This window comes from Nannospalax galili, unplaced genomic scaffold, assembly GCF_000622305.1.
Source record: "Nannospalax galili isolate Female #2095 unplaced genomic scaffold, S.galili_v1.0 scaffold2610, whole genome shotgun sequence".
Lineage (NCBI taxonomy): Eukaryota > Metazoa > Chordata > Mammalia > Rodentia > Spalacidae > Nannospalax > Nannospalax galili.
In genome coordinates this window covers 317837-330353 of record NW_008328097.1, presented here as the reverse complement: position 1 = coordinate 330353, position 12517 = coordinate 317837, and the positions used below count along the sequence as shown (strand labels likewise).

Here is a 12517-nt window from a genome sequence, read left to right as displayed (position 1 = left end):
AGCATGTTATATCATGTGCACAGTTGGCCATCTGCAGGGTTAAAACTCAACCCTACCCTCTTCCAGATGGTGCAGCCTCACTTTAGACTCATGACAGCAAATGAATATGCTCATATGTATTCAGAGTACTAAGGGTTAACCTATGGGACAGAATGAGTGAAACCAGAGGATCAGCTGAACTGACTGGGGAGAGAAATGGTTGGAACACCCTGATACCTGCTCAGAGATTTTCCATTCTTCTCCTTTTCACTTAGATAAGTAGCCCTCAAGTTTAAATGTCCATAAGAACTAGTAAATTTGGTTACATGTGGGTAATTTGAAGGTTTGTCAAGAGCAATCACTGTTATAATTAGTTTTCCTTAGATTGACCTTGAAACTTAACTTCCTCATAATGATGTGATATTTGAGTATTAAAATAGTTTTAACTCTTAGCCACTAAGCAACAACAAAAGAGTCTATCTGTATTTAATCTAGGTTTTGTATGCATGTGTAAGAGGAATGAGACCCTCAAAGAGTTCCCAGACATTGCTTTTGCCTTTAGTTGGTGTGGCAGTGTCCTGATTTGCCCAGAACTGAGGGTGTTCCCAAGATGTAGGACTCTCCATTTGTGACACCAGGACATTAGCAGACAATCTAAGATGAGTTAATAAATTTACTTTGAGTCTTTATCTTCTTCCCCATTGAAACCGGTAACAGAGAACCACCAAGTGCCCAGCTAGGTTGATGACTAGGAAAGATGGAAAAGGTGAAATTCATTGTCTCCTATGTTTGCTATAGAGCAGAGATTTGAAGGGCAAAGGCATCAAATAGGACTGAGTAATTCTCTAAGCATCTAGCTCTCAAACACAGGACTTTAGAAGTGTTTTTGGTTTTGTTTTGGAAGTTTTGCATTCAAAGTAATATCACTAGATTTTTTAATGCAGAGTACCCACTAGTAAATCCATCCACCACATGAAACCATAGTGGGATTATGCAAAGAAAAATGGCCCAACCTGAAAGGCATTTGAATATCATTGAATCAGTGGTGCTCAGAGTTGTCCCTGGACCTACAGCATAAGCAACTACACACACACACACACACACACACACACACACACACACCCTCCCCAGGAATTTGATAGAAAGGCAAATTCTCAGAGCCTGCCCCAGACCTTCTGAATCAGAATCTCTTAAGGGTGATAAGCAGGTATCTGTTTCAAGCATCCAGGGGATTCTGATGCACATTTATGCATGAGCAAACTAAAGGCAAAGTGGGAAATCTACTGTGTGGCCTGCGGGATCTCAAAAGTCATTCTCTAACAGACATCACCAGTTGCCAGTGCTTCCCCAGAGAACACAAATTTTACTCCCAGGCTGAGGCCGCAGTGTGACACCAGCTTTCTCTTGCTCACCTAAAAGTCTTCCAGCCTCAGGTTATTTCAGCACTGACTGCCTGCCACCTACCACATATGGCCTAGGACATCAAGGATACATGCTTCAGAAACTAACCAACTATTAGAAGAATAGTAGGAGACAGGCGTTACTAAGGGAGAAGTGTGTAAAACAGGGGTAAAGGGGAAGGGGAGGAGGAGGGCTATACGAAGAACTGTGGGAATAAAGGGGAAGAAGGGACTTCAAAGAGGTGGGACCATAGCATGCAAAAATTATCGGGGGGGAAATGGGGAAAATGGGGACACTTTAAATGGGAAGGGTGGGGAGGGAGAGAGGAGACATAAACAGTGCCTAGCTAGTATAAAAAACCAGAGGGAATGCTATTAGTCCAAAAACCTACTGAAAAATTGCACATGCAATATCCCTATGTGAGTCTGTGAATATAGCTGAAGACCACATAACAAGAAACAGTGCCAGACAGGAGAAACCTTCCTTTGAGTTGTTGGCCAGGATAGTCCAAGAGACTCCTAAAATTACACAGGCTATTGCCACAGTCCTTGATTGGCTCCCAGAACTTGATGGTAGGACCCTATTTCTGAAGATAGTACATACTTTGGACACAGGATTTAGACCAATGGAGCTGAAACTGACCTGGAAGCCACCTCTCCTGAAGAGTAGCTCTCATAACTTTGGAAAGCACTATGAAAGCTGGTAGAACATCAATTGATGGTCCAATCCTCACTTCAAGGCCTAAAAACCACATCAGTGACCAGCACAGCAAACAACATTCGTGAAGTAGTGGCACTTTTATCTTGGGGGTAATCAACAGCTCCGTAATTGGACTTAAAGCACAGTCAATGGTAGGAAACTCATGTCTGGTACTGTAAACCTAGCCAAATACACAAAACTGGACAGATCATAGATCTTAGAGAAATCATATCCCTAGACAAATGTAAGTTCTTACTATGTGCAAAATATGGATCCTTTAATTTACACGCACATATCCCAGTCATCACCCATTGAAGTAGACACCAAAGTTAGCAAGTAGGCCTGTGCCTGAAAGATTCCCAGATCTAGGAAGGGAGTGCCATGTGTCTGAAAATCGTATCACTTCTGGTATGACTCTGTTTCTCCTTTGGAGTGTATAACATTCCAAAATCCCAACCCATGGTATGTTGCTGCCCACAGAGGTTAGGTCTTACCTTAGTTAACCTAAAAAAGATAATCCCTCACAGGCATGCCCAGAGGCCTGTTTCCCAGGTGATTCTAGATTTCATCAAGTTGATGATTAAGATTAACCATCTCAACTCTCATTTATGAAGCTCCCTCATGCAACAGAGGGCCATGAACACAAAAGGGCACAAATGGCCAAAGCATAGAGAATAGGAGTCTGCAGAGTGTGGGTCTTTGGACAGGACTCCTATATTAAACTTCACCCACCCAGGGCTCAGGGACCATTGTGGAAGAAGGGGTGGGAAGATTGTAAGAGTCAGGGAGGAGGTGCATGACCATATGGAAACAGAGTCTTACAGGATCCTGGGACCCTGCTCATATGAACCTACAGCAATGGTGTCAGCATGCACCAAACAAACCCAAGCATATAAAACCCCATCGCAGAACTGTGGAAATGAACAGCAGGCCCCAATCTTAGTTGAAGAATTATTAGCAGCTGATTACTACTGAGTGAGGAAGAGCTGATCTTCTTAAAGAGAGAGACTCTGGATAGGTTGACTAAACCCCAGTGGATGAACTTGCACTTTGGGACACTAACTTTACATAACAGGCTTTAACACAAATGAAAGAATGTATGAACTCCAGTGGGGGCCTATGGGAAGGTGCCAAAGGGGAAGGCAATATAAAGATGATTTTATGTATGAAATAGACAAAATTCCATTAAAAAAAATTTTAAGTACAAAATTGTAGAACCAGCCCATGAATAATCATAAACAAGAAGACTATAATAAAGTAAGTTTTCAAGAAATACAGAAAGATTTGAGAAGGCTGTGGGTGCCCAAGTTATGAATCTAGTAGAGCAGGACTCAATTGTTGATTCTGTATATGAGCCAAACAGAGAAGTAAAGCAGGCATATTTCTACCTCCTTTTGTCCATTCCAAATTATTTTAGCCAATTTGTATTATTTTCTAATATAAAATTAGTGAGATTAAAAAAAAGAAAAGGAAAAAGGTTTTACTGACTTTGCCATCACAACCTGGTTTTGATTGTCTGTTGTAGCATTTTCATGAGGAGCTTGCCCTGCAGATGGTGGTCAGCACTGGAATGGTGAGAGAAACGGTCTTCAAGTACGCCTGGTTCTTCTCCGAACTTCTGGTGAGAGTCTTACATTTGTATCTGTGCTCAGTAGGACAGAGCACATAACGGAAAGACAGTGGAGTCTCCCTGTCGGGAACTCGCTGAAAACCTGGGATTGTTCCTTGAAATTCAACCCTCCCTCACCACCCATCTTCCCACAAACTTTATTGACTCCACCTTGACTGCCTACCTTCAATCTTTGCATCTCATCTTGGCCCTGTCCTGCCAAACCACCATCATTTCTCATGTGCCTCTTCTAGAATCTTCCTTTTTCTCCTTTCTGTATCCATTTTTTTCCTCAGCTCATCATCCATCCTGCCCAGGGCAGTGAATATTGCAGATTGAATCAGTCTCTTCTTTAAAGCTCTTCAAGGATTCTTAGGGAACTGGAAATGAAGCACTAGGTTTTTAGAGCGTGGCTAAAGGCTTTTGCGTGATCCTATTGTGATCTATAAGTGCATCTCGGGCCGTGTGCTGCCTCCTCATTCAGTTGCATTGTTTCCCATTTAACTCTTCGAAGCTACCGCAGCCTTTTCAGCCAAAAAGTTAGCTTTGGTTCTCTCCCACTTCATAATTTTTGATTCCCCACCTCCAACACAGTTTCTACTCTGTTCTTCAGGCTCCAACTTAATTGTCACCACCTGCACATCCGTTCTCTTCGTCCTGTAGAGTCTCCACATAAGCCTCACATTCATTTCCTTTCTAACACTTACCACAACTTGTCATTGCTTTTCTGTCTTACCTACTGGATTTCTAGATTTCGAGTCTCTCTTCATTATTCTGCCTTTAGCCTCTGCACACCACTTGATGTCATGTACACAATAACAAACTATAATAATATTTATTGGAAAAAATATGAAATTTGTATATTTATCCTACAACTGCTGTCAGTCCTCCAGCAGAAAAGAGAATGCTACAATAATAATTCCTTTATTTTAAAATAGTAACAGAGGCTCAGTGGTTAAGCGCACTTGCTGCTCTCACGGAGGACCCAAGTTCCGTTCCCAGCACTTACATAGCCGCTCATAACCATCTGTAGCTTCATTCCCAGGGAATCCAACACCCTCTTCTGGTCTCTATAGGCACTAGGCACACAAGTGGTGCACATTCATACATGCAGACAAAACACTCACACACAGAAAATAAAATGAAATATTTTAAAAATTAATTAATTAAATAAGAATAATAATGATACCTGTCTCTGTTTCAGTGAAAATGAACATGAAAGGATTTTGTCATAAAGTTCATTAAGAATAGAGGTTGGGGAGATGGCTCAGTGGGTAAGAGCACTTGCTTTACGAGCATGAGGGCCTGAGTTTGAATCCCCAGTACCACATAAGAAACCAGGTATGACTGTAACCCCAGGTTTGGGGGGCAGAGATAGGTGGATCATGAGAGTTCTCTGGCCAGCTAGCCTAGCAAAAACTGAGAACTTCCAATTCAGTAAGAGATGCTGTCTCAAGGACAGTAGTAGAGGAACACCCTCAAAGCCTGCTGTAGCCTCCACATGAGCATGCACAGGTACATGCACTCACACATACCTACACCACACACACACACACACACACATTCTCTCTCTCTCTCTCTCTCTCTCTCTCTCTCTCTCTCTCTCCCTTTTTGTTTTATTATGGTCCTGAGGATTAAACCTAGGGTTTCACACATGCTCGGCAAACACTCTATATCCTCAACCTAGCATTTTTTTCAGTGTTTCTAAATGGAGATACAGAGTGAAATGATATTAAATGGCAAATGTATAAAAACACAACCAACTGTACAAAATATGTGAACAAACGATTAAGAGGGCTAGGAATGACTGAGATGTAAGGGTAGTGTTGCTTTATAGTCACTGGATTTCTTTGTGACATTAAGTAAACTATCATATATATATTTCGGTCTAGCCCCAGCTGTCCTAGAACTCACTATGTAGACCAGGCTGGCCTTGAGCTCACAGAGATCCTCTTGCGTCTGCCTCCTGAGTGCTGGGATTAAAGGCATGTGCCACCACGCCCAGCAGTAAACAATATTTTAAAGGAAAAAAAATGATAACATTTATTCCCAAGCCCTATTATCTTGATGTGATTCAAGGTGAAGAAAAGGGGAGCAACATTGAGTGATCTGACAGAGAGAGGAAAGAGGTCAAAGCAACTGAAGATGTGAAACCACACATCAGGAGGAAGCAGGGCATGGTGCCTCAGAGTTCAAAGGAATCCAGCCTCATGCCACAGAAACACAGTCCAGATTTGAATCCCTTGGAGTGTGAAAATCGCAGTCCCTAGTCTGAGAATGATTCCAGTGCACTCAATACTTCCACAGAACCACATGGGGGTTTTTGCTAGAATGAATGAGGTTCTTACGGTCCTCCTCCCTACAGGAGTAGAGGAAGCAGCATTCACTTACCTGTCTTCCAGATGACTTCTAGACACACATGCAATGCACTGGTCCCCATCACCTCTGCTTTGTGAGTCCTAAACATAGCTAAAGGACTTTGGAATTTTGGCCAGTTTAGCACCAGGTTTTTTGCCTACAAGCCAAGCTGGTTAAGGTTGTGGCTACAGCTCACCAGACTTTGGTTAATAGCATCATTGGGGTAGGTATGAGTTCTGTGGTCCAGCACAAGGTGGGTTAGCAGCAAAACTCACTCCTCACTTTTTTCTTGAGGCATAGGAGGTATTAAAGCAAACACCCCACACTCTGTATGTCCTGTTTCTATTTGCCCTTATCAACCACCAACAAGCTTCTCCGAAGAGAAGATTCACATGGGTCATGATCTATCTATAAATAATTCATAAAAATAATCCCAAATTCAGCCAGGCATAGTGGCACACACCTGTAGTCCCAGCACTTGGGAGTCAGAGGCAGGCAGATCTCTGTGAGTTCAAGGCCAGCCTGGTCTACATAGTGAGTTCCAGGACAGCTGGTGCTACAGGGAGACCCTGCTTCAAAAAGATGAAAAAAAAAATCCCAAATTCAATGTCAAAATTGAGATTACAAAAGTAAAAGGTGGAGCTGGAGAGGTGGCTCATCATTTAAGCACACGCGCTATTCTTGCATAGCACATGAGTTTGGTTTCCTTCTGTTAATTCTAGTTCCAAGGGATCTGATGCCCTCTTCCATCCTCTGAGGCCACCAAAAATGTACACATACATACATACAGGCAAAATATACACACACATAAAATAAAAATAAATATTATAAAAGCAAACAGCAGGGGCTAGAGAGATGGATCAGTGGTTAAGAGAACTGACTGCTCATGCTGAGGACCCAGGTTTGGTTCCCAGCACCTACCTGGTGACTAATAACTGTCTGTAACTCCAGTTCCCAGGGATCCGACACCAACTTCTGGTCTCCTTGGGCACTGCACAACACAGGTACACTTACATACATGCAGGCAAAACATTCATACACATAAATTTTAAAAATGAATATTTTTAATACAAAAATCAAAAACTACATTTGATCTTGTGGATTCCCATAGAAGAAAGCCCCAAAGAAAAACAGTATTCCAATTCAAAGATGTATTATTTGCCTGTGCATTTGTGTTCATATGCACACATTGCACCTAATCACTCTTAGATCCTAGTAAGCACTATATTTATTGCTTATATTTGTTAATAGGAAACTGAGTCCTTGGGGCAGTGGTTCTCAAGCCTAGCTATGCGAGGGTTCCAATAGTAGCTTTATAGGCTCTGAACCTATCCGTGAAACCTCATTAAATCCCTATGAGAGACTCCTGATCCCAGCAGCATACACCAAGGCTAAGCAGGGATTTGCCAGCCCCCTCAACAGGTCAACCAGGGAAGGGTGGGGCGGAGCCTCACTTCTCTAACTCAAATCCAAGTTCTTTTGCTTCACTACGTTGCCTCTTTGGGAAGCTGAATTTCAAAATTCTTCTCTGCCCAACATACTAACATCAGGCTAAGCCTCCATTTGGAAGTCACCTTTAGTGCAGTGCTGTAATGATTATTTCATTCCTTGCCATCATGAACTCCATACTGCTCAACTTGATCCAGGGCATCTTACATGTAGCTCCATTTTAAAGGTGAATTTGCATTGTCTACAATGACCTTGTCTTTCATATAATCCTGTAGCAGCTCTTATCCCTGAATAAAGGAAAATAATAATATCCAAAGTAAAATAAGCATCTTACCATATGTATGCAACACACTGTTTAAGTATTTTAATATTTTATTTCTTTTTATTTTTTATGTGTATGAGTGTATTGCCCATATGTGTGTAAGTGCACCTATGTCGTGCATTGCCTGTGGAGGTCAAAAGAAGGTGTTGGATCCCCTGGAACTGGAGTTACAGAAGGTTGTTAGCTGCCGTGTGGGTGCTGGGAACTGAACTTGGCTCCTCTGCAAGAGCAGCCAGTGCTCTTAACTGCTGAGCTATCTCTCCAGCCCCTGTTTTAAGTATCTTAAAGCATTATCTCATTTAATTCTTATACAACCTTGAGGTAAAAGTCTTCATAATTCCCAGTTTACTGGTGGAATTAAGGGAAGGGTCACAGAAGGTTTTCCAGGTCAGCCTGGGGCTTTTGCTTCATTGCCCTTAATTATACGAGCTAGGAACCACTGAAAAGGTGAAAACTGTTTTGATCTTACGCATATGTTTACTGGGATTTGTTGGGCCCAAGAGAAAGTAAAATCTAAAGCGAAGAGCTACCCCACCCCCTCCAGGAGTCCCTTACACTACACAGATGACCTAGCTGGGAAGAAAGCTCCCATGGCGCTACGCGCTTTGATGAGGCTGGTCAAAATAAAGATCAACCATGACAGCAGTGCTGTACACAGTGCTGTAACCACTGTCAGGGTCTCAGCAGCATGGAGTGGCATTGCTCACAGAAGTTAATTGAAAAGCATTTAACGCAAGGCTTCTGCCCAGGGTGTCGGCCAAGTTACAGGAGCCAATAAGGATTGTTGGGACACCTAGGGTACAGCAGCTGCCAGAAGCCTTTATCTGTCCTTACTGGAAAGAATCAAAGGGAAAGGACAGTGCAGCTGGGGCATAGAGAAAGCTGGAGAGAGAAAAGAGGGTCCACATGACAGGGGCTATCGCCTTAGAAAAATATTGCTGCTGCCAGGACCACCCTGTGGCAATATGAGTGACAAATGGCCAAACCTTTCTCTTCTCTAACCAGTGAGCCCAGCTGTAGCCCCTCGTCCACCAACTCCAACTGGAAGCCAAAGGGAGGAAGAAGAAAGGGCCAAGTGCTGCAGTGCACAGATGCCTCCCAGTCACAGATGGAGAAGGGCAAGAAATGATTCTGGGGCTGTGGTTGAAGCAATGGAAGCAACTGGGCTTAGCCAGGACTTGGGAAGGATATTGATCTCAGACCCAGGCAGGGCCCTAAGTCCTCCACGCATTGTGACATACTTACCTGACAGATGCTCAGAAAATTATTTAAAAACCAAAAGCAGTTTTCCCTTGTGAAGCTTGAAGAGAAACAAACAACAGTCTCCCGGGACTTAGGCAGCAGCCTGGACAGTTTACCACCTTCAGTGGTGCTGGTGTTCTGGTGCTAAAGAACAGTAACTTTGTCCCAAGAGCTAATGTGCTTAGTCTTGGGTACATTTCACACTTATTAATGAATGAGCTCCTGTGTGTCTAGAAACCACTGATCCAGACCTTAGAGACCCAGAGATAAATGGGTGACCTTATTTACTCACTCAGGACATGATGTTCTATGCAACGAGGTTTCTGAAATATATCACTTTGCTGAATGAGCCACAAAGGCAACTATGGGGGAAAGAATTTTCTACCTTACCAAACCCTACAAATAAATGGACTGAACATCCACTGATATTTCTGCTGTGTTCTTCTCTGGAGAGCCAGGGACACAGTAGCTGGAAGGTTGCTGACAGTCTGGAAAGAGGCCATTGCTGGGAAGCACGGTATTGTGAGAATTATTTATTTGGTTGTAGGATGGCCAAACTCTGCAGGCAGGAGATGATGCAACGAGTTCTAAAAGCCTGGCACTGGGGTGGGTTAGCCAGCAGAGAGTCAGGACTGGGGTCAACTGAACAAAGAAGCTTTGTCTTCCTTGGTGCTCGGCTGGGAGTGCAGAGAGAGAGATGCTTTTATTGAACAAAGATGATATGCAGTTCCTCACCACCACCACCCATTCAAGCCTCACCAAGTGTGTGTGGCTGTTTGGGATGTGGACATGTCCGTGTGTTCTGAACCAGACAGGACCCTGAGGTAAGGAGAAGCCATGATTCTTACACTGGATTTTGTGTTCTCTGGTCTATCCAGAGCTTGTCAGGGCTTCATCTAAAACATGGAACACATAAACACAGCTTTACACTCTCCCCTCTTCTGTTGGCTCCTCTTTGCTTTAACAGAAATTGCCAGTCTTGTATTCTGAGGAAAAAAACTCTGCTTTTAGTGTATGAAAATTGCCATGTTGTACTTCGGAGTGGAAGCCAGTTTCCAAGACTCTCCAGCTGTGACAGAAGGGCAAATGTGGATGGGTCCACCTCCAAGGAAATTGCTTTTCGTTGGTGTTGAGGTTTTCTTGCTTGTTTTTCAGCTAGTTGGGGATGTTGTTCTTGCTTGCTTGTTTCTTTTTAAGGCAATATCTCTCTATGTAGCCCTAGTTAACCTGGAACTAGGCAGAACTCGAAACTTGTAGTGATTCTCCTGCCTCTGCCTCTCAAATGCAGCAATGCCTGACTAACAATTGCATTTTACTGTCACACTCTGAGAAGCCTGGATAAATTCACAAAAATCACCTTAGCGTGTAGGAGCCCAGCCATGAGAACTCCCAGTGTATGAGTTACTTTGCCTATTGCTGTGATAAAATATCCTGACAAAAGCAACTTGATGCAGTTTATTATAGCCCACAGTTCAAGAATATAGTCCTTCAAGGCAGGGAAGCCATGGCAGTCAAAGAGCTTGAGGCAGCTTGTCACGCATCCACGGTCAGGAAGCAGAGAGTGAGGAATGCTCAGCTTGCTTTCTCCTTTTTGTTCAGTCTGGAATTCAGCTCATGGAATAGTGTCACTCACAGAGATGGATCTTCCCAACTTCAGTTAACTAATCTAGATGATCCCTCACAGGCTATCAATATTAACCATCACATACAGTCTTTCCCATCAGACTGTCCCACAAAGCTCTTAGCAAACTTCTAAAAGTATAAGGTTTAACCTCAAATGATGTCAAAAGGGGTGTATTAAGCCTTGGATCTCCTGGCCCCAGAAAGAATCCAAAGAATATATGTGGTCTGGATTTTAAAATGTATAGGCATTAAGCTGGTATTATACTAGTTATCAATTGAGTAATTGATTGATTTGACTACAAGTTAGGCTTAAGAAACTCAAAACATTCCCCCCAAATCTCAGTATGGTGGTACAGGCTTGTGACCCAAACCCTCAGGAGGCTGAGGTAGGAGAAAGCCAAGTTCCAGGCCAACCTTGGCTGTGTACTGAAACTCTGTCTCAAACCTCTCTCCCTCCCTCCCTCCCTCCCTCCCTCCATCCCTACCTTCCTCCGTCCCTCCCTCCTAGTGGCAGTTATGTTTCCAGCTAGCCAACAAAATCCTGATCAAACCGTAGTATAGCTTAAATTGCTAGAAGCAGAAATTCATCTGGTTGTAAACTCTAGAATTGCTCTGGAAATTCACCTCTCTGCTAAGATGAATATTTCTCCCCTGTTCTCCTTGATGTGATTTCAGGGACAGAAAAGACTTCTGTTCACATCCAAACAGCCTTAGAAAAACAGTTTCCTTGCATTTCTTGTCATGTGCTGTGACAGTCTGTGGTTCTGAGAGTTGGAATGGAGGCTGTTGCGGAAAAGGGAGTTCTCCAACGCTGGGGACACCTAGGATCCTGGATTTCTCAGCAGCAGGAAAGGAGGACCCTGACTTGGGGTCAAGAAGAGGACACTTTGCCCACCTCCTGCCACCATGGCAACCCTTCCTGAGTTAGAAGCATCTTGTAGTTCAGAGCCAGCTTGAGCATCACCAACACCAATAAAGTGTTAGAAAGTGCATTGTGAAAGAGCCTTTTTTCAAGTCATTCCCCCTTTGCACATTGTCAAAGCAGGTCAGTCCCCATGTTGACATTGCCCTGTTCCTCTGTAGGTGAAAAGCATGGCCCAGTATGTGCATAACCTGGACAAACGTGACAGTTTTCGGAAGACTCGCTTTTCTGACCGCTTCAAAGATGACATAACTACCATTGTTAATGTGGTTACCTCAGAGATTGCAGCCCTTTTAGTGAAACCTCAGAAGGTAACTTTGTGTCTTTACTGTTGTTTGCTTTGAATATGTTACTTTAATAAGCAGGCAAAATAAGTGTCATTAGAAAACAGTAGCTAAAATATAACAACAGCTAAAATATGCTAGACCAGACCTTGGGATGGAACTGAGGATGGCTGTAAAGAAATGTAATGTTGGCCGGGCGTGGTGGCTCATGCCCTTAATCCCAGCACTTGGGAGGCAGAAGCAGGTGGATCTCTGTGAGTTCAAGGCCAGCCTGGTCTACATAGTGAGTTCCAGGACAGCTGGGGCTACAGGGAGACCCTGTCTCAAAAAAAAAAAAAAAAAAAAAAAAAAAAACAGCAAAAAGAAATGTAATGTTATTTATCATTTAAACTATTCCATCAGTGTAGATGCAAGAGAAAATACTCTTCCTCTTAGGAAATACAGCCTGAAGTTTATGCAGTAAATGGGGATATTTGCCACCCACACTCAAATGGTTCCAAGAAAACAAAACAAAACAAAAAGCTTATATATAGAGAGAGTACAATAGTAGTTTGGTATTTTCAGAAAAATATCAAACATCAATGACTTGTTTTGGTGTGATTCTGGTACCTGTCTATAAGGTTGAAGCC

The 12517-nt window shown here is 43.0% G+C and overlaps 1 protein-coding gene across 1 annotated transcript in view; it reads left to right on the top strand.

The window, feature by feature from the left end:
- Dock8 (dedicator of cytokinesis 8) overlaps nt 1-12517 on the top strand; it is a gene marked incomplete at its 5' end in the record, with an annotated part of 99460 nt that overhangs the window by 24355 nt on the left and 62588 nt on the right. Inside the window, 2 exons of the mRNA XM_029554094.1 lie at nt 3605-3700; nt 11766-11915. Coding sequence (XP_029409954.1) covers nt 3605-3700; nt 11766-11915 — 246 coding nt within the window. The remainder of the gene's footprint in view (nt 1-3604; nt 3701-11765; nt 11916-12517) is intronic.